We start from the raw sequence: 23,619 nt of genomic DNA on the forward strand, positions 1-23,619 counted from the left end.
GGCCTCAACCGGGACATGGGATTCATGTCGCATTACATTCACCCCCCACCATCTGGCCTGGGCTTGCAAAATCCTACCAACTGTCCTGGCTTGAGACAATTAACACCTCTTTAACCTGGGGTTACCCCTATTTCTGGATCTGTAAAGACTTGATTACCTGCAAATGCTCACATTCTGAGCATTGTCTGGCATCTTTGAATTTATCTGTATACAGTAGTCCCCCGTTATACCGCGCTCCGCAATACCGCGGTTCGCGATATACCGCGGGGGGGTTTATGGACCCCAACTGTCAGTTGCGTCAATTTCAGCGGCCGGCTGATTATTTCAGTGAGAGCAGCTTCCCTCTCTGGATCAAAGTGAGCCGGCCGCTGAAATTGACACTGCCCGCTGCTCTCTCCCTCCAATCAGAAACATTAAAACTTAAAAGTTGGATTGGAGGGAGAGAGCAGCGGGCAGTGTCAATTTCAGCGGCCGGCTCACTTTGATCCAGAGAGGGAAGCTGCTCTCTCACTGAAAACAATCAGCCGGCCGCTGAAATTGACACTGCCGAGGGGGGGGGGGGCGGGGGGGCGGGTGTTGGGGGGGGGGAGAAGAGGGGGGGGCGAGTGTTGGGGGGGGAGAAGAGGGGGGGCGGGTGTTGGGGGGGGAGAAGAGGGGGGGCGGGGGGTTGGGGGGGGAGAAGAGGGGGGGGGGGTGTTGGGGGGGGGGAGAAGAGGGGGGGGCGGGTGTTGGGGGGAGAAGAGGGGCGGGTGTTGGGGGGGGAGAAGAGGGGGGGCGGGTGTGGGGGAGAGGAGGGGGGGGGTGTGGGGGAGAGGAGGGGGCGGGTGTGGGGGAGACCCCCCTGGGGGTGTGGAGGAGACCCCCCTGGGGGTGTGGGGGAGAGAGGAGGGCCCTGCGGGTGTTGGGGGAGGGGGGGGGTGTTGGGGGAGGGGGGGGGGCCCTGCGGGTGTTGGGGGGGAGAGGGCCCTGCGGGTGTTGGGGGGGGAGAGGAGGGGGGCGGGTGTTGGGGGGGGAGAGGAGGGGGCGGGTGTTGGGGGGGGAGAGGAGGGGGGGCGGGTGTTGGGGGGGGAGAGGAGGGGGGGCGGGTGTTGGGCGGGGAGAGGAGGGGGGCGGGTGTTGGGGGGGAGAGGAGGGGGGCGGGTGTGGGAGAGACCCCCCTGGGGGTGTGGGGGAGAGAGGGGGGCCCTGCGGGTGTTGCGGGAGAGAGGGGGGCCCTGCGGGTGTTGGGGGGGAGAGGTGGGGGGGCGGGTGTTGGGGGGGAGCGGGTGTGGGGGAGACCCCCCTGTGGGTGTGGGGGAGACCCCCCTGTGGGTGTGGGGGAGACTCCCCTGTGGGTGTGGGGGAGACTCCCCTGGGGGTGTGGGGGAGAGAGGGTGGACCTACGGGTGTTGGGGGAGAGAGGAGGGGCCCTGCGGGTGTTGGGGGAGAGAGGGGGGCCCCTGCGGGTGTTGGGGGAGAGAGGGGGGCCCTGCGGGTGTTGGGGGACGGGGGAGAGGAGAGGGGGGAGGGGGCGAGCGGAGGGTGTGGGGGAGGGGGCGAGCCGGAGGGTGTGGAGGGACAGGGGGCGAGCGGACGCTGTGGGGGAGAGCAGGAGGGTGTGGGGGAGAGGGGGAGAGGGAGCGAGCCGGAAGGTGTGGGGGGAGAGGGGGCGAGCTGGACGCTGTGGGGGAGAGCAGGAGGGTGTGGGGGAGAGGGGGGAGAGGGGGAGAGGGGGCGAGCCGGAGGGGTGTGGGGGAGGAGAGGGGTCTAGTGGAGGATGTGGGGGAGAGGGGGCGAACCGGAGGGGTGTGGGGGAGAGGGGGGCGAAACCGGAGGGTGTGGGGGGAGAGGGGGCGAACCGGAGGGGTGTGGGGGGGAGAGGGGGAGAGGGGGCGAGCCGGAGGGTGTGGGGGGAGAGGGGGCGAGCCGGAGGGTGTGAGGGAGAGGGGGCGAGCCGGAGGGTGTGGGGGAGAGGGGGCGAGCCGGAGGGTGTGGGGGGAGAGGGGGCAAGCCGGAGGGTGTGGGGGGGTAGAGGGGGCGAGCCGGAGGGTGTGGGGGGGAGAGGGGCGAGCCGGAGGGTGTGGGGGGGAGAGGGGGCGAGCCGGGGGGTGTTGGGGGGGGAGGGGGGGCGGGTCAGAGGATGTGGGGGAGAGGGGCAAGCCGGAGGGTGTGGGGGGGGAGAGGGGTGAGCCGGAGCGTGTGGGGAGAGAGGGGGCGAACCGGAGGGTGTGGGGGGGAGAGGGGGAGAGGGGGCGAAACGGAGGGTTGTGGGGGGAGAGGGGGCGAGCCGGAGGGTGTTGGGGGGAGAGGGGGCGAGTCGGAGGATGTGGGGGGAGAGGGGGCAAGCCGGAGGGTGTGGGGGGAGAGGGGGCGAGTCGGAGGGTGTTGGGGGGGAGAGGGGGCGAGCCGGAGGGTGTGGGGGGAGAGGGGGCGAGCCGGAGGGGGGGGGGGGGGAGGGGGCGAGCCGGAGGGTGTGGGGGGGAGAGGGAGCGAGCCGGAGGATGTGGGGGGAGAGGGGGCGAGCCGGAGGGTGTGGGGGAGAGGGGGCGAGCCGGAGGGTGTTGGGGGGAGAGGGGGCGACCCGGAGGGTGTGGGGAGGGGGCGAGCCGGAGGATGTGGGGGGAGAGGGGCGAGCCGGAGGGTGTTGGGGGGAGAGGGGGCGAGTCGGAGGATGTGGGGGGAGAGGGGGCAAGCCGGAGGGTGTGGGGGGAGAGGGGGGGAGCCGGAGGGTGTTGGGGGGAGAGGGGGCGAATCGGAGGATGTGGGGGGAGAGGGGGCAAGCCGGAGGGTGTTGGGGGGGAGAGGGGGCGAGTCGGAGGATGTGGGGGGAAAGGGGGCAAGCCGGAGGGTGTGGGGGGGAGAGGGGGCGAGCCGGAGGGTGTGGGGGGAAAGGGGGGGAGCCGGAGGGTGTTGGGGGGAGAGGGGGCGAATCGGAGGATGTGGGGAGAGAGGGGGCAAGCCGGAGGGTGTTGGGGGGGAGAGGGGGGCGAGTCGGAGGATGTGGGGGGAAAGGGGGCAAGCGGAGGGTGTGGGGGGGGAGAGGGGGCGAGCCGGAGGGTGTGGGGGGAGAGGGGGCGAGCCGGACGGTGTGGGGGAGAGGGGGCGAGCCGGAGGGGGTTGGGGGGAGAGGGGGCGAGCCAGAGGGTGTGGGGAGGGGGCGAGCCGGAGGATGTGGGGGGAGAGGGTGCGAGCCGGAGGGTGTTGGGGGGAGAGGGGGCGAGTCGGAGGATGTGGGGGGAGAGGGGGCAAGCCGGAGGGTGTGGGGGGGGAGAGGGGGCGAGCCGGAGGGTGTTGGGGGAGAGGGGGCGAGTCGGAGGATGTGGGGAGAGAGGGGGCAAGCCGGAGAGTGTGGGGAGGGGGCGAGCCGGAGGGTGTGGAGGGACAGGGGGCGAGCTGGACGCTGTGGGGGAGAGCAGGAGGGTGTGGGGGAGAGGGGGAGAGGGAGCGAGCCGGAAGGTGTGGGGGGAGAGGGGGCGAGCTGGACGCTGTGGGGGAGAGCAGGAGGGTGTGGGGGAGAGGGGGAGAGGGGGCGAGCCGGAGGGTGTGGGGGGAGAGGGGTCTAGTTGGAGGATGTGGGGGGAGAGGGGGCGAACCGGAGGGTGTGGGGGGAGAGGGGGCGAACCGGAGGGTGTGGGGGGAGAGGGGGAGGAGAGGGGGGGAGGGGGCGAGCCGGAGGGTGTGGGGAGGGGGCGAGCGGAGGGTGTGGAGGGACAGGGGGCGAGCTGGACGCTGTGGGGGAGAGCAGGAGGGTGTGGGGGGAGAGGGGGAGAGGGAGCGAGCCGGAAGGTGTGGGGGGAGAGGGGGAGAGGGGGCGAGCTGGACGCTGTGGGGGAGAGCAGGAGGGTGTGGGGGAGAGGGGGAGAGGGGGCGAGCCGGAGGGTGTGGGGGGGGAGGGGTCTAGTTGGAGGATGGGGGGGGAGAGGGGGCGAACCGGAGGGTGTGGGGGGAGAGGGGGCGAACCGGAGGGTGTGGGGGGAGAGGGGGCGAACCGGAGGGTGTGGGGGGAGAGGGGGCGAACCGGAGGGTGTGGGGGGGAGAGGGGGAGAGGGGGCGAGCCGGAGGGTGTGGGGGGAGAGGGGGCGAGCCGGAGGGTGTGGGGGAGAGGGGGCGAGCCGGAGGGTGTGGGGGGGAGAGGGGGCGAGCCGGAGGGTGTGGGGGGGAGAGGGGGCGAGCCGGAGGGTGTGGGGGGGAGAGGGGGCGAGCCGGAGGGTGTGGGGGGGAGATGGGGCGAGCCGGAGAGTGTTGGGGGGGGAGAGGGGGCGGGTCAGAGGATGTGGGGGGAGAGGGGGCAAGCCGGAGGGTGTGGGGGGGGAGAGGGGGCGAGCCAGAGCGTGTGGGGGGAGAGGGGGCGAACCGGAGGGTGTGGGGGGGAGAGGGGGAGAGGGGGCGAAACGGAGGGTGTGGGGGGAGATGGGGCGAGCCGGAGGGTGTGGGGGGAGAGGGGGCGAGCCGGAGGGTGTGGGGGGGAGAGGGGGCGAGTCGGAGGATGTGGGGGGAGAGGGGGCAAGCCGGAGGGTGTGGGGGGAGAGGGGGCGAGTCGGAGGCTGTTGGGGGGGAGAGGGGGCGAGCCGGAGGGTGTGGGGGGAGAGGGGGCGAGCCGGAGGGTGTGGGGGGGAGAGGGGGCGAGCCGGAGGGTGTGGGGGGAGAGGGGGCGAGCCGGAGGGTGTGGGGGAGAGGGGGCGAGCCGGAGGGTGTTGGGGGGAGAGGGGGCGAGCCGGAGGGTGTGGGGAGGGGGCGAGCCGGAGGATGTGGGGGGAGAGGGGGCGAGCCGGAGGGTGTTGGGGGGAGAGGGGGCGAGTCGGAGGATGTGGGGGGAGAGGGGGCAAGCCGGAGGGTGTGGGGGGAGAGGGGGGGAGCCGGAGGGTGTTGGGGGGAGAGGGGGCGAATCGGAGGATGTGGGGAGAGAGGGGGCAAGCCGGAGGGTGTTGGGGGGGAGAGGGGGCGAGTCGGAGGATGTGGGGGGAGAGGGGGCAAGCCGGAGGGTGTGGGGGGGGGAGAGGGGGCGAGCCGGAGGGTGTGGGGGGAGAGGGGGCGAGCCGGACGGTGTGGGGGAGAGGGGGCGAGCCGGAGGGTGTTGGGGGGAGAGGGGGCGAGCCAGAGGGTGTGGGGAGGGGGCGAGCCGGAGGATGTGGGGGGAGAGGGTGCGAGCCGGAGGGTGTTGGGGGGAGAGGGGGCGAGTCGGAGGATGTGGGGGGAGAGGGGGCAAGCCGGAGGGTGTGGGGGGGGGAGGGGCGAGCCGGAGGGGGTTGGGGGGGAGAGGGGGCGAGTCGGAGGATGTGGGGAGAGAGGGGGCAAGCCGGAGGGTGTTGGGGGGGAGAGGGGGTGAGTCGGAGGATGTGGGGGGAGAGGGGGCAAGCCGGAGGGTGTGGGGGGGAGAGGGGGCGAGCCGGAGGGTGTTGGGGGGAGAGGGGGCGAGTCGGAGGATGTGGGGAGAGAGGGGGCAAGCCGGAGGGTGTTGGGGGGGGAGAGGGGGCGAGCCGGAGGGTGTGGGGGGGGGAGGGGGCGAGCCGGAGGGTGTGGGGGGAGAGGGGGCGAACCGGAGGGTGTGGGGGGGAGAGGGGGTGAGCCGGAGGGTGTGGGGGAGAGGGGGCGAGCCGGAAGGTGTGGGGGGAGAGGGGGAGAGCCGGAGGGTGTGGGGGGAGAGGGGGCGAGCTGGAGGGTGTGGGGGGAGATGGGGCGAGCCGGAGGGTGTGGGGGGGAGAAGGGGCGAGCCGGAGGGTGTTGGGGGGTGGAGAGGGGGCGAGCCGGAGGATGTGGGGGGAGAGGGGGCAAGCCGGAGGGTGTGGGGGGGAGAGGGGGCGAGCCGGAGGGTGTTGGGGGGGGAGGGGGCGAGTCGGAGGATGTGGGGGGAGAGGGGGCAAGCCGGAGGGTGTTGGGGGGGAGAGGGGGCGAGCCGGAGGGTGTGGGGGAGAGGGGGCGAGCCGGAGGGTGTTGGGGGGAGAGGGGGCGAGCCGGAGGCTGTTGGGGGGGAGAGGGGGCGAGCCGGAGGGTGTGGGGGGAGAGGGGGCGAGCCGGAGGGTGTTGGGGGGGAGAGGGGGCGAGCCGGAGGGTGTGGGGGGAGAGGGGGCGAGCCGGAGGGTGTGGGGGGGAGAGGGGGCGAGCCGGAGGGTGTTGGGGGGGGGGAGAGGGGGCGAGTCGGAGGGTGTGGGGGGAGAGGGGGCGAGCCGGAGGGAAAAAAAAGAAATTGACACTGCCGGCTGCTCTCTCCCTCCAATCAGAAACATTGGGCGAAATTCTCCCAAAACGGGAAAAATCGTCAAACCGCCGTAAAACCCGGGCGGGTTTTACGGCATCGCGCCCCTTCCCGACGGGGGACCGATTCTGGTCCCCCGTCGGGGCTAGCAGCCCGACGTCGGAGGCCCCGACAAGTCGGGCTTAACGAAAATCGTTAAACCCGCTTGTCGGACTTAGCGCCGGCTGACGCGTCATATGACGTCAGCCGCGCATGCGCAGATGGGAAGACGCCACCCGCGCATGCGCGGGTGACGTCATCGCGTTTTTGCGCGAAACCGCGCATGCGCGGTCCGGGTTGCCCCTCAGCCGCCCCGCGTATTGATACTGCGGGGCGGCGGAAGGACAAATAGTGCGCGGGCATCGGGCCCGCTGCCCGCGATCGGTGGGCACCGATCGCGGGCCCATGGCACCCTTGGCACGGCCGTGGTACTGCCGTGCCAATCGGTGCCATGGTTATTTTTTTCCAGGTGGTCACGACGTTTTTACGAACGGCAGGACCAGGTGTGTTTGCCGTTCGTAAAAAGGTCGTAAAGGGCTGGGACTTCGGCCCTTCTAACAGCTGTGAATCGCTGCCGGCCGTAAATTACGGCCGGCAGCGATTCGTGTCGGGATTTCGGCGGGGGGGTGGGAGAATAGCGGGAGGGCGTCAAAAAAGTCGGGAAGGCCCTCCCGCTATTCTCCCACCCGTCGTGGGGGGCGGAGAATTTCGCCCATTAAAACTTAAAAGTTGGATTGGAGGGAGAGAGCAGCGGGCAGTGTCAATTTCAGCGGCCGGCTGATTTCAGTGAGAGCAGCTTCCTTCTCCGGATCAAAGTGAGCCGGCCGCTGAAATTTTATTTGGATCCACGATGGGGGTTTGAAATTTATTTAAAAATCTATGCTAGCGCTTCCCATTGTGAGTCTGCGGCGGTCTGACCTCTCCCCCCGCCCCCCGTAGACTCTCAATGGGAAGCGCTAGCATAGATTTTTAAATAAATTTCAAACCCCCATCGTGGATATCCGCGGCTCGGTTGCAACGCGGGTGGCTGTCTTGGACCCCAACACCCGCGTTATAAAGGGGGACTACTGTATATGTTTCTGGACCATACCTCTTCATTCACCTGAGGAAGGAGCAGTGCTCTGAAAGCTAGTGTTTGAAACAAACCTGTTGGACTTTAACCTGGTGTTGTAAGACTTCTTACTGTGCTCACCCCAGTCCACCGCCGGCATCTCCACATCATGCCTAATTTGTGAGGCATCAGAGCTGATGCCTTTGCTGTTAATTAGTGTAATTAGTCAATTCTTCTTTATTAATAGAGTAAGACCATGAGAAACGCTGACATTGAAAGTGAGTATCAACTGGATAGACGCAAAACCATCCCAATTACACGGAACCACAAATCCTACGAGATCTGCTTCCGCAGTAAGTTATTTTGAAACTTGATAGATATATTATTAATGCTTTCAAGACATATGAAAAAGTTCATGGCGTATTTCCAAATGTACAATGATAAAGTTGGTGGGGAGCTCAGGCTCACTGACATATTTGATATCATATGGGGAGAGTAAAATTATTCACAGAAAGTTTTAAGTAGACTCCCACTGCAGTTTATTGATAGAGATAGATAGAGAAATACAGCACAGAACAGGCCCTTCGGCCCACGATGTTGCGCCGAACTTTTGTCCTAGGTTAATCATAGAATTTTGGACAATTTGTCATGGCCAATCCACCCAACCTGCACATCTTTGGACTGTGGGAGGAAACCGGAGTACCCGGAGGAAACCCACGCAGTCACGGGGAGGATGTGCAGACTCCACACAGACAGTGACCCAAGTCGAAATCGAACTTGGGACCCTGGAGCTGTGAAGCAATTGTGCTATCCACAATGCTACCGTGCTGCCCTTAAGAAGTTAACCTACACTCCCTTATTCTACCCTAATCCAAGTACCTATCCAATAGCCGCTTGAAGGTCCATAAATTTTCCGACTCAACTACTACCACAGGCAGTGCATTCCATGCCCCCACTACTCTCTGGGTAAAGAACCTACCTCTGACATCCCCTCTATATCTTCCACCATTTATCTTAAATTTATGTCCCCTTGTAATGGTGTGTTCCACCCGGGGAAAAGTCTCTGACTATCTACTCTATCTATTCCCCTGATCATCTTATAAACCTCTATCAAGTCGCCCCTCATCCTTCTCCGTTCCAATGAGAAAAGGCCCAGCACCCTCAATCTTTCCTCGTATGACCTACTCTCCATTCCAGGCAACATCCTGGTAAATCTCCTCTGCACCTTTTCCAAAGCTTCCACATCCTTCCTAAAATGAGGTGACCAGAACTGCACACAGTACTCCAAATGTGGCCTGACCAAGGTTTTGTACAGCTGCATCATCACCTCACGGCTCTTAAATTCAATCCCTCTGCTAATGAACGCTAGCACACCATAGGCCTTCTTCACAGCTCTATCCACTTGAGTGGCAACTTTCAAAGAACAATGAACATAGACCCCAAGATCTCTCTGCTCCTCCACATTGCCAAGAACCCTACCATTAACCCTGTATTCCGCATTCAGATTTGTCCTTCCAAAATGGACAACCTCACACTTGTCAGGGTTAAACTCCATCTGCCACTTCTCAGCCCAGCTCTGCATTGAGTTTGGTAACATGTTGCCATACAATCGTATGGGGTAGAATTTTACATTGACCGGGTGGGCATGCACCCAACCCGGAAGACCAGTAAATTGCTTGGCAGGTACACATGCCAACACACACTTACACAATATCTTGGTTTGTGGGCTCTGGCGCAGATTAATAGCGCATCCACTGAGAATAATGGAAGAGGTTGAGGACATTAAAATCCCAAGTGACCATAATTAATGTTGCCCATGCAATTTAAGCTCGTTGCAGGGGCAAAACGGGCAGACGGACTAAATGTAATTGATCATTTTTCATGCAAGGGTGGGATAAAAGGGGCTGCTGCAAACGCTGGCTGAGGAGTTAGGCATTTCTATGCGTGAGGTGAGGTGGTATTTTGGAGTGTTGATGCTGAGTGTTTTCTGTGTTGGGTTCATCACAGTGGAGTGCACAGGACATTTCTGTCCTCTGGCACTGGAGGTTTGGCTCCCTCTGTTGCTCTTTGCACACAGGTGAGCCCTATTCTCTGACCTGCTGATGGGACTTGTCCACTCGGCAGGGCTCCTCTGAGGGGCCTGGTGGTCGCAGGTGCCCCCCACGGGCAGAGGTGCAGGCACAGGAAGATCAGGGTAAGGAGACTGGCTTTGCAGAAGATGCCACTACCCAGCTGCCAGGGTGTAGAGGTGGCAATCAAACTCCTCAACATGAGCAAGGTCCAGTGCCGCAGGAGGCTCTGGTTTTCATGGGAAGCAGTGACGAGCATCTGCCAGGTGATTGGACCTGAAAATCCTCTAATTGTTTGGATTGGCACCCAATGCCTGTGGCTCTGAAGGTCACTGTGAGACTAAGGGCTGGAACCTGCCCCCTTCCCATTCTGATGTTTGGATTTAATTTATTGTTATGTGTACCGAGGTACAGTGAGAAGTATTGTTCTGCAGACAGTTCAGGCAGATCATGAAAAAAAAGGACTTGCCATAAATACACAATGTAAATACATAGATACAGGCAACAGGTGAGCATACGGAGTTTAGTACTATTCAGTAGAGAAACTGTGAAGAGATCAGATCAGTCGATGAGACAGTTATTCAGGAGTCAGATAACAGCGGGGAAGAAGCTGTTTTTGAACTTGTTAGTGCGTGTTCTCAGACTTCTTTCTCTTCTGCCCAATGGAAGAAGTTGCAAGAGTGAATAACCCGGGTGGTAGGGGTCTTTGATTATGCTGTCCACTTTCCCAAGGCAGCGGGAGGTGTGGACAGAGTCAATGGATGGGAGGCGGGTACGTGTGATGGACTGGGCTGTGTTCACGACTCTCTGTAGTTTCTTACGGTCTTGGGCCGAGCAGTTGCCATACCAGGCTGTGATGCAGCAGATAGGATGCTTTCTATGGTGCATCTGTAAAAGTTGGTAAGAGCCAATATGAACATGCTGAATTTACTTAGTTTCCTGAGGAAGTGTAAGCGCTGTTGTGCTTTCTTGGTCGTAGCAGCAATGTGAGTAGACCAGGACAGATATTTGGTGATGTGCACCTCGGAATTTGATGCTGTCAACCATCTCCATCTCGGCACCATTGATGCTGACAGGAGTGTGTACAGTACTTTGCTTCCTGAAGTCAATGACCAGTTCTTTAGTTTTGCTGACATTGGAGGAGAAATTGTTCTTGTTACACCACTCCACTAAGTGGACCAAAGGCTGCTGGATCATCTCTACAGTCTTGGAACAAACTGGCAATTATATGCTGTGTAACTTTCTGGACCCCATGAATGGATGCCCTCCTCAGTGCCCCATTCAGCACAATGCCCAATCAGTACTCACCCATGCCGAGCGCAAAAAGTGATAGAACTCTTTCCAGCATTGAATTCAGATTCTCCAGCTATAACTGCTGACCTCAGCTGACCTCTTGCACCATGGATTCAACAGCAGCCTGTGGAAGCCACTTTGAAAACTTGTGGAGGCTGCCATTGAACACGGCACCCGCTGTGCGCCCGCTCCCGCCAGCCGCGCTCACCCAATGCGGGTGCGATTCGCACTGATTGCCACTTAAAGAACATAGAACATAGAAAAATACAGCACAGTACAGGCCCTTCGGCCCACGATGTTGTGCCAAACGTTTGTCCTAGATTAAGAACAAATTAATCTACACCCCATCATTCTACCATAAACCATGTACCTATCCAATAGCCGCTTGAAGGTCCCTAATGTTTCCGACTCAACTACTTCCACAAGCAGTGCATTCCATGCCCCCATTACTCTCTGGATAAAGAACCTACCTCTGACATCCCCCCTTTTTCTTCCACCATTCACCTTAAATTTATGTCCCCTTGTAAAGGTTTGTTCCACCCAGGGAAAATGTCTCTGACTGTCTACTCTATCTATTCCCCTGATCATCTTATAAACCTCTATCAAGTCGCTCTTCATCCTTCTCCGTTCTAATGAGAAAAGGCCGAGCACCCTCAACCTTTCCTCGTAAGACCTACTCTCCATTCCAGGCAACATCCTGGTAAATCTCCTTTGCACCTTTTCCAAAGCTTCCACATCCTTCCTAAAAGAAGCGACCAGAACTGCACACAGTACTCCAAATTGGCCTTACCAAGGTTTTGTACAGCTGCATCATCATCTCACGGCTCTTAAATTTAATCCCTCTGCTAATGAACGCTATCACACAATAGGCCTTCTTCACAACTCTATCCACTTGAGTGGCAACTTTCAAAGATCTATGAACATAGACCCCAAGATCTCTCTGCTCCTCCACATTGCCAAGAACCCTACCGTTAATCCTGTATTCCGCATTCATATTTGTCCTTCCAAAATGGACAACCTCACACTTGTCAGGGTTAAACTCCATCTGCCACTTCTCAGCCCAGCTCTGCATCCTATCTATGTCTCTTTGCAACCAACAACAGCCCTCCTCGCTATCCACAACTCCACCAATCTTCGTATCATCTGCAAATTTACTGACCCACCCTTCAACTCCCTCATCCAAGTCATTAATGAAAATCACAAACAGCAGAGGACCCAGAACTGATCCCTGCGGTATGCCACTGGTAACTGGGCTCCAGGCTGTATACTTGCCATCCACCACCACTCTCTGACTTCTATCGGTTAGCCAGTTCGTTATCCAACTGGCCAAATTCCCCACTGTCCCATGTCTCCTTACTTTCTGCATAAGCCTACCATGGGGAACCTTATCAAATGCTCACTTAAGTATGAGTATTAATATTGGGAGTATTTATTGGAGTCAGATAGGATTGGGATTTGCAGCCGCTGCTGGTTCCACCCGCCAATTGGACTGCCAAGCGTGAAATTCTACCCTATCGTGCAGATGGAGGCTATTTGGCCCGCCATGCCTGTGATGACCCTTTACGATCTACCCAATTAGTCCCACTCATCCAATCATTCCCCAGAGCCCTGCAGTTTTATTTTTATTTTTGGAGTCAATTTCCCCATTTTCCTTTGAGAGTTACGATTGGAACTTGTGCAATTGCTATTTCAGCCAATGAATTTCAGGTCATAATAACTGCAGCATTAAAAGTGTCTTCTGGTTATTTTCACAATTACCTTAAATAACATTAATAAAAACTCTTCTTGTTGTTTGTATTGGGCTTTTGAAAGATAGGGGGCTGGATTCTCATCAGCGGGATCCTCCATTTCGCTGACAGCATGGCGGTGCCCTCAATGGGGAAATCCCACTGGCGGGATTCCGGGATAGAGAATCCCACTGCCAGCGGGGTTGCGGATGCGGAGGGACGGAGGATCCCGCCCAGGAACTTGGGTCCATTCAACCTGTCTAAACTGGTCCACTGTTCAATTATTTCATGATCTGTGCATTAACCCCATTTACCTCCCTTGTCATCATAACCCAATAAAAATATATTTAATTTTAAAATGTCCAATTTTCATCCAGCATCAGAATCTTTCCTGGGAGTGAAAGTTCCAGATTTCTGCTATCCTTTGTGTAAAAAAAAAATAACTTCCTGAATAACCAAGCCTTAATTTTCAGATACACTCTCTTGTTCTGAATTCTGGATTGCCCTCCACAGGAAACAGTTCATCTGAATCTACTTCACAAACATTTCGGACACTTTAAACACCCCTCATTCTTCCATACTTAAGAGTATATAAGCCAGGTTTAAGAAACCTGCCCCCATAATTTAGCCCTCTAAGCTCTGGGGCGGGCTTCTCTGATCCTGAGGCTAAGTGTTGACGCCGTCCCCCCGGGGAACATGTTCAGGTATCTGCAGGTAAAGGCATTTGCTAGGCGGCAGGTGGAGGGATTCCCTTCGCTTCCCGCGAGGGGGGTGAGCGACAGGGTGCTTTCGGGGGTCTGGGTCGGAGAGGGGAAGATATCTGATATCTACAAGGTTATGCAGGAGGCGGAGGAGGCGTCAGTAGAGGAGCTGAAAGCTAAGTGGGAGGGGGAACTGGGGGAACAGATCGAAGACGGGACATGGGCTGATGCCCTGGAGAGGGTTAATTCTTCCTCCTCGTGTGCGCGGCTTAGCCTCATCCAATTCAAGGTGCTGCACCGGGCCCACATGACTGGGACAAGGATGAGTAGGTTCTTTGGGGGTGAAGACAGGTGTGTCAGGTGCTCGGGGAGTCCAGCGAACCATGCCCATATGTTCTGGGCATGCCCGGCGCTGGAGGAGTTCTGGAAGGGGGTGGCGAGGACAGTGTCGAGGGTGGTGGGATCCAGGGTCAAGCCAGGATGGGGACTCGCGATTTTTGGGGTTGGGGTGGAGCCGGGAGTGCAGGAGGCGAAAGAGGCCGGTGTGCTGGCCTTTGCGTCCCTAGTAGCCCGGCGAAGGATCTTGCTACAATGGAAGGATGCGAGGCCCCCAAGCGTGGAGACCTGGATCAATGACATGGCGGGTTTCATTACGCTAGAGAAGGTCAAATTCGCCCTGAGAGGGTCGGTACAAGGGTTCTTTAGGCGGTGGCAACCTTTTCTCGACTTTCTGGCTCAACGATAGGGTACGGGGACAGTAGCAGCAGCAACCCGGGGTGGGGGGGAGAGGGGGGGCAGGGGGAGGGAAAAGGTGGGGGGGGGGGCGGACGATGACTATATTTGTTTATTTAATTTAAATTTATTTTGAAGTTCTTTTGTTGTTCATTGGGGTTGGGGGGGTGGGGGATGGGATACATGCGTCGATACGGTCTGGGGGTGGTACGGTTATTATGGGTTATTTTGTTGCATTTTATTGTTTGTCGTTATGTTTTATATTTTCTGTAAAAAATTCCAATAAAAATTATATTTAAAAAAAAGTGTTGACGCCGTCGATAACGCCGTCGCGTTTCACGACGGCGTCAGCATGCCCTCAGGAGCAGCAATTCTGACCCCTACAGGGGGCCAGCATGGCACTGGAGTGAGCCATGCCGCTCCAGCTGCCGATGCCGGTGTGAAATGGGCGCCGCGGGTCTGCGCATGCGCAGTGGCTCCCTTTTCCACGCCGGCCCCGACGCAACATGGCGTAGGGCTACAAGGACCGGCGCAGAGCAAGAGAGGCCCCCAGCCGGAGAGGCCAGCCCGCCGATCGGTACTCCCCCAGGCCACAGCGGAGGTCCCCCCCGGGGTTGGACCCCCCTCCCCACCTGGCCGCCCCCAGATGGATGCTCAGCGAGGTCCCGCCAGGTAAGACCACACGTGGACGGTGCCGGCGGGACTCGGATTTTTTGTGCGGCCACTCGGCCCATCCCGGGCGGAGAATCGGGGGTGCTCACCGCGCCGGCACCAATTGATTCTCTGCTCTCCGGAGAATCCGCAGACCAGCGTCAGGGCGGCGTCACGCTATTCGAGTCTGGCCCGGCGTGGGCTGAGAGAATCCCGCCTCTGGTATCGTCCTGATGAAGCTATGCTGCACACCCTCTAATAACTGCTTCCTGAGGTGTGGTGCGGTTACTCCAGATGTGGGCTGACCAGGGCTCTGTAGGTAAAAACCCTAATTTCATTTCGTCTTTCAGCCCTCTTGAGATAAAACTCAGCTTTCCATAACTTATTTGATTGCTTTTTGTACCTATATACTGGGCATATTTAATCAGCTCTCTCCTCTGGATTCCTGAGAAACAATTTCCTGGTCTCTTTCTAGGAATGATGCAGATCAACACAGTGACTGGGTCAAAAAAACGCCTCAAACGCAGACCAAAGTTTCAAGGCAAAATGAAGGCCAGATGCAGGTTAGCACCATGAGACAACACTGAATAATGAAAGGAAAGGCTTGAATTTCAATACTGTGACTTCCCAAAGTACACTAAAGCCAATCAAATAGTTGTGTTGTGTATTCACTGTTGTAATTAGGAAATGTGGCAAACAATCTGCTCACAGCAAAGTCCCACAAAGAACAATATGATGATGACCATATAGTCTGTCCTATTGAGGTTGATTAAGGGATAAATATTTATCAGGATTCCAAGGTTGAGGAACTTCAGTTACATAGATTTGAGAAGTTAGGACTGTTTTTCTTGAGTTTGCTGGAGGCGTCCAGAGTCATGAGGGGTCTGGACGGAGTAGACAGGAGGAAACTATTCCTACTGATGGAAGGATTGGAAATGGGAGGGGGGGGGAGGTGCACAGAGTAAGGTAAATGACAAAAGAAACAATGGTGAGAGGAGGAAAACCGTTTTCACGCAGCAAGTGGTTAGGATGTGGAATGTGGTGGAGGCAGCTTCAATCATGGCATTCCAAGAGAAAATTGGACAATTGCCTGAACAGGAAGACTGTGCAGGATCACTGGGAGCGGGAAAGTAGTAAATTGCTCCTTTAGAGACGAAGCATTGGGATGAGGGGCCAAATGGCCTCCCTCTGTGCTGTAACCATTCTCTGCTTCTATGGAAAATCCCTATTGAATCTGCATTCACTCCAATTTCATGCAGTTCATTACAGATCACCACAACTGGCTGAGTAAAAAGAAAAAGGTTTCCTCACGTCATCTATGGTTCTTCTGCCAATCACCTTAAATTTCTGTCCTCTGGTTACTTTTGCCCCTGGAAACAATTTCTCCTTATTCCTCCCTGCTCATGATTTTGAGCAGCTGTATTAAATCTCCATTTAACCTGCCCTGTTTGAAGAAACACACTGCCAGTTCCTCCATTCATGGCGGATAACTGACATGCCTCATCCTTGATACCATTCCAATAAATCTCCTGGCATCCTCTTAACTACCTTGACATCCTCGCTCAAGTGCACAGATTTGAACACAATAATCCATCGGGGGCCTAACCAGTATTTATTTTCTAAATGTTTAGCAAAACTTGCTTGGTTTTGTATTTGCTGCCTCTATTTATAAAGTCCAGAAATCCATAGACCTTCTGAAATCCTGCTCAACTTGTACTCACTGATCTCCATTAGTTTCCTTTCCCTCTCTGCATTATGATGTATTCAAAGTCTTCATCTTGATTTAGCAAGTCCAGCCAAGATGCCACTCCTGCTGACCTTTGCAGTCTTCTACAGACCTATGTGCCAATGTTGAGTCAATCTTCATTAGTTGAAAGTGGGGTCTGTTGGTAATTTTCATGATGTTTATCCCAGGCAGTGATTCTAAAATCGGTGTTTTTTTATGGTGTGCTATGCTTAGTCTTTCAGATCCAATGAGTCATTTAAACCTCTATGGGCAGCATCAGCAATACAGGTGGCAGTTTTCAGGAAACAATGGCAACTGGTACGACTACAAAATACGGGTAAGGAACCATTATGTGATCAAAGTTTGTGTTTTATGAAAATTATGATTAATAAGAGCTGAAGCACCAGTGAATAAACTCGCTCACATGAACATACGAATTTAAGAGCTGAAGTAGGTCATTCGCCCCCTTGAGCCTGCTCCGCAGATCTTCACTAAGATCATGGCTGATCAGTTTGTGTTTTGTATTCCACATTCCCATCTACCCTCAAGAACCTCCTGTCTAACAAGAATCCATCCACAGTGAGGTATTACGGGCCAGGGTTTAGGGAACTCCAAAGTGTATCATGGAGTTCACCTGACCCACAGTGTTTAATAGATTGTGTTATGGGGAGCACAAGGGCCCACTTTATAGGTGTGATGCAACAGAGATCTAAAGTACTTTTAAAGCAAAACAATATTTATTCTATAAATCCAGTTAACATTTTATAAACACACAGTAAACATCTTAGCAACTTTCAACTCAAATGTTCCCCCCAAAAAAGAATACAGTACTCTATAAGTAACTCTTAATCTTTCCTAGCAACATTCATAAGACAAATGCCCTCTTTAACAAAGACAGCAGATTTAAATTCTCTACTGAGAGCAGTTATCACTTTTTAAATTAGCAAGTGACCTGAATACATTCTTTTCATGCAGAGAGATCAAAATTACACCTTGTTTGGCTGGACGCAGCTCCAACTCTGAAAATGAAACCAAACACACACTTTGGGCAGCACGGTAGCACAAGTGGATAGCACTGTAGCTTCACAGCGCCAGGGTCCCAGTTTCGATTCCCCGCTGGGTCACTGACTGTGCAGAGTCTGCACGTTCTCCCCATGTCTGCGTGGGTTTCCTCTGGGTGCTGCGGTTTCCTCCCACAGTCGAAAGACGTGCAGGTTAGATGGATTGGCCATGATAAATTGCCCTTAGTGACCAAAAAGGTTAGGAGGGGTTATTAGGTTATGGGGATAAGGTGGAAGTGAGGTCTTAATGTGGGTCGGTGCAGACTCGATGGGCCAAATGGCCTCCTTCTGCACTGTATGTTCTGTGTAGCTGCCAGCTCAAACCGAAAAGTAAAAACAACAGACGGCCCAGCTCCACCCACACTCTGACATCACTGCAGCTATCTGATAAACACCCATTTCTTAAAGGTATATCCACTACAGCTATTTAATAAACACCCATTTCTTAAAGGTACTCTCACATGACAGAAGACTGCAACGACCTTGCTCTACAGATGTCCTAACTGCTCTATATAGATTTGGCACCATTCAGACATGACATGCCAGGCAAAGCTTGTGATGTACAAGTTCAACCAAGGGCTAGGAATATATCCAATAGTCTACACACCCACAAGCTGGAGCTCAGTCCTCGCCAGCCACTTCCACCCTTCACACACCCTGCAACATCTCAAGCAATACGAGCACAATCTGCCCACATTTTCTTGATGAATGTGACTGATGGTGTAACCACCTGTGCGTCGAGAATTAGTCCACTATGTTTGGTGGTTGACAAAAGATAGCTGTTTCTCAGAACTGTAAATCTAGCTGAGGAACATTAATCCACCAATAATATCCAACAACTAACCGACCATTCATATAGGAGGTAGCCAGTACTCTCCCCAAACATACATTTGAGCATCTGGCCAGACTTGGGTGGATAGTTTGAGCTTTCCTGGAACTGGGATGAACTGATCAGCTAACCAGTCTGAAGCAGACCGGGTAAAGTGAGGTGGGTTTATCTTGCACAATGTTAGCAACTTAAAGGTTGTGGCATCCAAAGAATTTTAAATGTTCCAGTTTTTCTGACTTTCGCTTATATATCACAGAGCGGAACAGGCACAGAATGCTCGGTGACCAGTGAGGACATTGAATCTGAATACTTGCGGAGCACATCGGGCTATATGACCTTCTATGTGAATAATGACCAGTTCAAATTGGATTTCCAGGGTGAGCCAAATGCTTCTACTAAAGATGTTTCCATGATGTAACCTCTATGTTTTTATTCATTTTTGGGAAGTGGGCATCACTGGCTAGACCAGCATTTATTGCCCATCCCTAGTGACCCTTCAGGAGGTGAGCTGCCTTCTTGAACAGCTGCAGCCCCTGAGGTGTAGGTTCATTTACGGTGCTGTTGGGAGTGAATTCCAGGAACTTGACCTAGCGATAATGAAGGAACAGCGGGTTTGAAATGTAGAACAGGAGATTGTAGAGAGAGACTCGGTGCTCCACAGCCCCCCCCCCCCCCACCCTCTCACAATACACTCCACCCTCAGAGACCCTGAGTGCAATAGCTAGAGCAAAAAGCAACAGGGAGAGCGGGCACCCCATCTCATTCCCCACTGTAATCCAAAGTTATTCATCCGGAGAGGCGCTGTAGGGGCCTTATACAGCAGCCTCACCCAATCTACGAATCCATACCCTAACACAAACTGTCCCAACACCTCAAACAAATATGCCCATTCAACCCAGTCAAATGCTTTCTCTGCGCCCATCCACACTAGTACCTGGCCCCCAGGAGGCTCCATGATCAAATTCAATAACCTCCAGATATTAGCCGACAATTGCCACCCCTTCACAAACCCGATCTGGTCCTTACCTATCATCCCTGGCACACAATCTTCTATACGCATCACCAGCACCATCAACAATATTTTCACATCCACGTTCAACAACAAAATTGGACGGTACAACCCACACTGTTCCGGGCCCTTATCCTATTTTAAAAGAAGCGAGATAGCAGCCTGAAACAGCTTGTGGGCGAGCTCCCCCCTCTCCAAAGACTCGTTGTACATCTTGATTAATAGGGGCCCCAATTCTGAACCAAATTTTTTATAAAACTTTGCCTGGAACCCACCCAGGCCCCAGGACTTCCCTGACTGCATAGATCCCACACAAAGCATTATCTCCCTCAGCCCCATCAGCGCTCCCAACCCCTGCATCATCCGCTCGGGAACTGCAGCCCATCCAAGAACCGTCTCACCCCCTCAACCCCACCAGAGGCTCCGATCTGTGCAGCGTCCGTTAAAAAAAAAGCCTCAAATACCCCAATTCACCCACCGACTCCGTGACCACTGCACCCCCACTATCCCTCATCCATCCAATCTCCCTCACTGCTGCCTGCCTCCTCAGCTGATGTGCCAGCATCCTGTTGGCTTGTCCCCTGTACTCGTACATCAACCTACTGGCCCTGCACAATTGCCCCACCGCCTTCCCTGTGGACATAAGCCCAAACTCCATTTGGAGACTCTCCTTTAACAATGCCTCCTCCAGTGTTGAGTATTTCCGGTCCACCACTTGGGTGGCCTCCACCAAGCTCTGCCTCTGTAACCTCTCCAACCTCTCCTTTGTGCTCCTGAATCAAAATTAAACTCACCTCTAATCACCACCTCAGTGCCTCCCATAACATGGAGATGGGGACCTCACCCGTCTTGATATGCGCCACATAATCCAGATGGCCACCCCTACCTTTTCACAGATCTTCCTATCTGCCAACAACCCCACATCCATTCTCCACTGCGGCCACTGGGAGCCCCCCCTTTCCACCCACAAGCCCACCCAGTGCTGCATGTGGTCAGACATCATAATCGACGAATGTTCCGACTCAACCACCCCCGCTAACATCGCCTTGTCAAGTACAAAAAAAATCAATCTGGGAATACATCCGGTGGACATGCGAATAGAACAAAAATTCATTTTCCCTCGGCCTCTCAAACTGCCAGGTGTCCACCTTACCCATCCATCACATAAACCCCCTGCAACTCCTTCACCATCACCGACACCTTCAAAGACCTGGGACACAACCGATCAAGCCTAAGATCCAACACTATATTGAAGTCATCCCCCACCTTGCCGCCATAGTCAGCCGGTGTGTCGAAGTCCGGAACATTTGCCAAAACCTGCTTCATGAATTCTACATCATCCCAATTTGGGGCATTTATGTTCTTCAGCGCTACCGGGACCCCCTCCAGACTCCCGCTTACCATCATAAACCTGCCCCCAAGGTCCGCCTCTATATTTCACACCATAAAGGTCACCTTCTTATTCATCAACACTGCTACTCCCTCTTTTTCATGCCTAACCCAGAGTGGAAAGCCTGCCCCACTGAGCCCTTCCTCAGCCTCATCTGATCTACTAACTTCAAATGAATCTCTCGTAGAAACGCAACATCCACTTTCAAAGTCCTCAAATGTGCAAAGATGCATGACCTCTGAATCGGCCCATTTAATCACCGAACATTCCAAAAGATCAGCTTTCTATTACACTCCAAACTTGTACCTTGTCGATGGTGGACAGGTTTTGGGGAGTCAGGAGGTGAATTACTCGTTGCAGGATTCCTAGCCTTTGATCTTCTCTTGTAGCCTTGGTATTTATATGGCTAGTCCAGTGCAGTTTCTGGTCAATGGCTGTTGATAGTGAAGGATACAGCAATGGCTAATGCCTTTGAATCAGCCATGGTAATATCATCGAATGTCGAGGAGCGATTGTTTGATTCTCCCTTGATGCAGATGGTCATTGCCTACTACCTGTGTGGCACAAATGTTCACTCCAGTTTGAATTTTAAAGTTTATGACGGAGTTTGAATGCCTTCATGTTTCCATTTCAATCTTTCAGCCATGATGCAGACTAATCTATACACTGGTGCAACACGCAGTGTTCAGCGGCTTGCTCTGTTTCCGGAAGCTACACCATAACCAGGTAACTCTGTCTGATGATCCTTCTGCTGCCAATCAACCCATGGACAGAGAAATGGAAATTGCTTTGCGACAAGAATTGATGACGAAGCTTTGAGCAACTATTAGATCCTCTACTGATTCCCATAGTATCTATGCTAACTGACAATAGCCATATATTTGATAAATTTGTATATTATTTTAAAATCTTTAAACTGCCAAATTTGTACCACTGCCTTCCTTGAGCCGTGCAATAAAAAGCTTTTTTTTAAAAATTAGATATATGAAAAATCTGGCTAAGAATTTTTGGGATTAAATATTAAACGGAGGCCTCCCCTGCCGTCCCAGGTGGATATACAAGATACCATGGCACTATTTCAGACAAAAGCAGGGAAGTTCTCTCTGGTTTTCTGCCTACTGTTTACCCTGCGACCAACATGTGTTTGAAAAAGAAACACTTTTTTTGCGTACGGATTTACTGCCACATTTCCCACATTAAAACAGTAACGACACTTCTGGGAAGTACTTTACTGGCATTAAAAACCTATATAAAGAGTCCTCGAAGTACAGTTCCTGCTTTATCTTCCGTTTAGTACATGCTTTAAAACTTACCTTTTTGACCAAACGTTTGGCCATTTGTCCCAGTATTTCCTTGTACTGCCAGTTCTTGTCTATGCACCAGACCATTGTAAAGGAAACAGTTGCATGCAGAGGAGACTTAGATTAACATTCATTGACGGGTTAAAAAAACAAACGGGTGATAGTAAATTAGCTGCTGCCTCAGGCAGTGATTAAATTGCTGGACCCCTCTCCATGATTACCCTGGAACCTCTGTGAATTAAATATCAGCCAAGCCAGCAGTGTTCCTTCCCTAAAGCACATTGATGAACCAGCTGTGTTTTTACAATAACCTCACAGCTTCCTGGTCATTTCTCTTTACTGATACTAGTCTATTAATTTCTGGACGTTTTTTTAAAACTAAATTCAGCTTCTCAAACTGCCGTGGGGGAGATTAGAGCTAGGGTGCTAATCTAGACCTTTGATGTATTAGCCTAGTTACAACACCACAACCCTATTCTACCCCAATGCTATTACCCTAAGAAGGCTGTGGAGTAAATGGTCATCCAAAGAAATATTCATTAGCACCAAGGGATGTAACCTTTGGCTTTTATATTGAAATTGGTTCTCATCTTTTTGTGCAATGTTGGAAATATTTACCTCAAGTCAATTTGTTGCATCGGGAACTGGGGGCAATTGAAGTAATTTATCTTTTGCATGAATTAATATCAGATGTGGCGTTTTGTATCTGAATAAACTTGAAATGAAATGGTGTTGCTCTTCGTGTATCCCTGACTCTGTAATACACAGCATCATAGAACATTACAGCACAAAACCAGGCCATTCGGCCAAACATGCCCGTGTCAGCCCATTGAAAGAGCTATTCCATTTAGACCCATGCTCCAGCTTTTTCTCCATAGCCCTGCAAATTAGTCCTAGTCAAGTACATGTCCTATTGCCTTTTGGGGATTCTTCTGGAATCTGCTTCACTATTATTGCAAGTAGTGCCTTCCAAATCTTAATACTGTGTAAAAACATTTCTTCCTCTTTACCATCTAGGTTTTTGGCAATGATTTTAAACCTATGATCCCTAGTTGCTGACCCACTTCCTGAGGGGGTTGAGGTACTTGCAAGATACTGTCAAATTGCAATTTAGAAATTCCTCAGAATTCCCACCCCTAATATAAATCTGGCAATCCTATTAGGTCGATCTGCCAAATTTAATGTTTACTTCACTGATACGTTTGTAATGTCACAGGTTAACAACAAAGGCCATGCAGCCCAGCATTGGGTTGCTGCTAGCAATTTCTTATCTTGGATGACAACAAATTAGCAGGTCATTTATCCAATTGCACCTATGATGGCAGAAAAATACCTTGAAAAAAAGATTTGTGCCATGAATTTCCTCAGGAGTTGCTCCTACTCAGTAACCTGAATCAGTAACTCAAAAAGCTTGGCTTGTGTGCTCAAGTGGATGTTTCACCAAAGTTGAAATCGTATATTACTGTTTAAACTCTCCGGGACTGGAGCTGAGGAGATCGGAGAAGAATTTTTCCAGAGCATTTATTCAACTAACTGTTCTCCTGGTTTATCTTTTTTTTAAAAACTAATGAAACTGCATCAAACGTGAGAAATGAGTGCAGTGAACATAGAACATACAGAGCAGAAGGAGGACATTCGACCCATCGAGTCTGCACTGAACCACTTAAGCCCTCACTTCCATCCTATCCCCATAACCCAATAACCCCTCCTAACTTTTTTTGGTCACTAAGGGCCAATCCACCTAACCTGATGTCTTTGGACTGTGGGAGGAAACCGGAGGAAACCCATGCAGACACGGGGAGAATGTGCATACTCCATACAGCCAGTAACCCGGGGCCGGGATCGAACTTGGTCCTCGGCGCCGTGAG

The 23,619-nt window shown here is 54.0% G+C and overlaps 1 protein-coding gene across 1 annotated transcript in view; it reads left to right on the top strand.

Annotated features, from left to right (window-relative positions):
• The window catches only part of si:ch211-244b2.4 (uncharacterized protein LOC541512 homolog), a 49,626-nt gene extending 27,144 nt beyond the window's left edge, over nt 1-22,482 (top strand). Inside the window, exons 6-10 of the mRNA XM_038781153.1 lie at nt 7,510-7,615; nt 14,911-14,998; nt 16,396-16,498; nt 18,308-18,428; nt 21,093-22,482. Of these exons, the coding sequence (XP_038637081.1) occupies nt 7,510-7,615; nt 14,911-14,998; nt 16,396-16,498; nt 18,308-18,428; nt 21,093-21,172 (498 nt within the window). The 3' untranslated portion in view covers nt 21,173-22,482. The remainder of the gene's footprint in view (nt 1-7,509; nt 7,616-14,910; nt 14,999-16,395; nt 16,499-18,307; nt 18,429-21,092) is intronic.
• Nucleotides 22,483-23,619: the final 1,137 nt, after the last annotated feature.

The sequence above is a fragment of the Scyliorhinus canicula genome, chromosome 20 (assembly GCF_902713615.1).
Source record: "Scyliorhinus canicula chromosome 20, sScyCan1.1, whole genome shotgun sequence".
Classification (NCBI taxonomy): domain Eukaryota; kingdom Metazoa; phylum Chordata; class Chondrichthyes; order Carcharhiniformes; family Scyliorhinidae; genus Scyliorhinus; species Scyliorhinus canicula.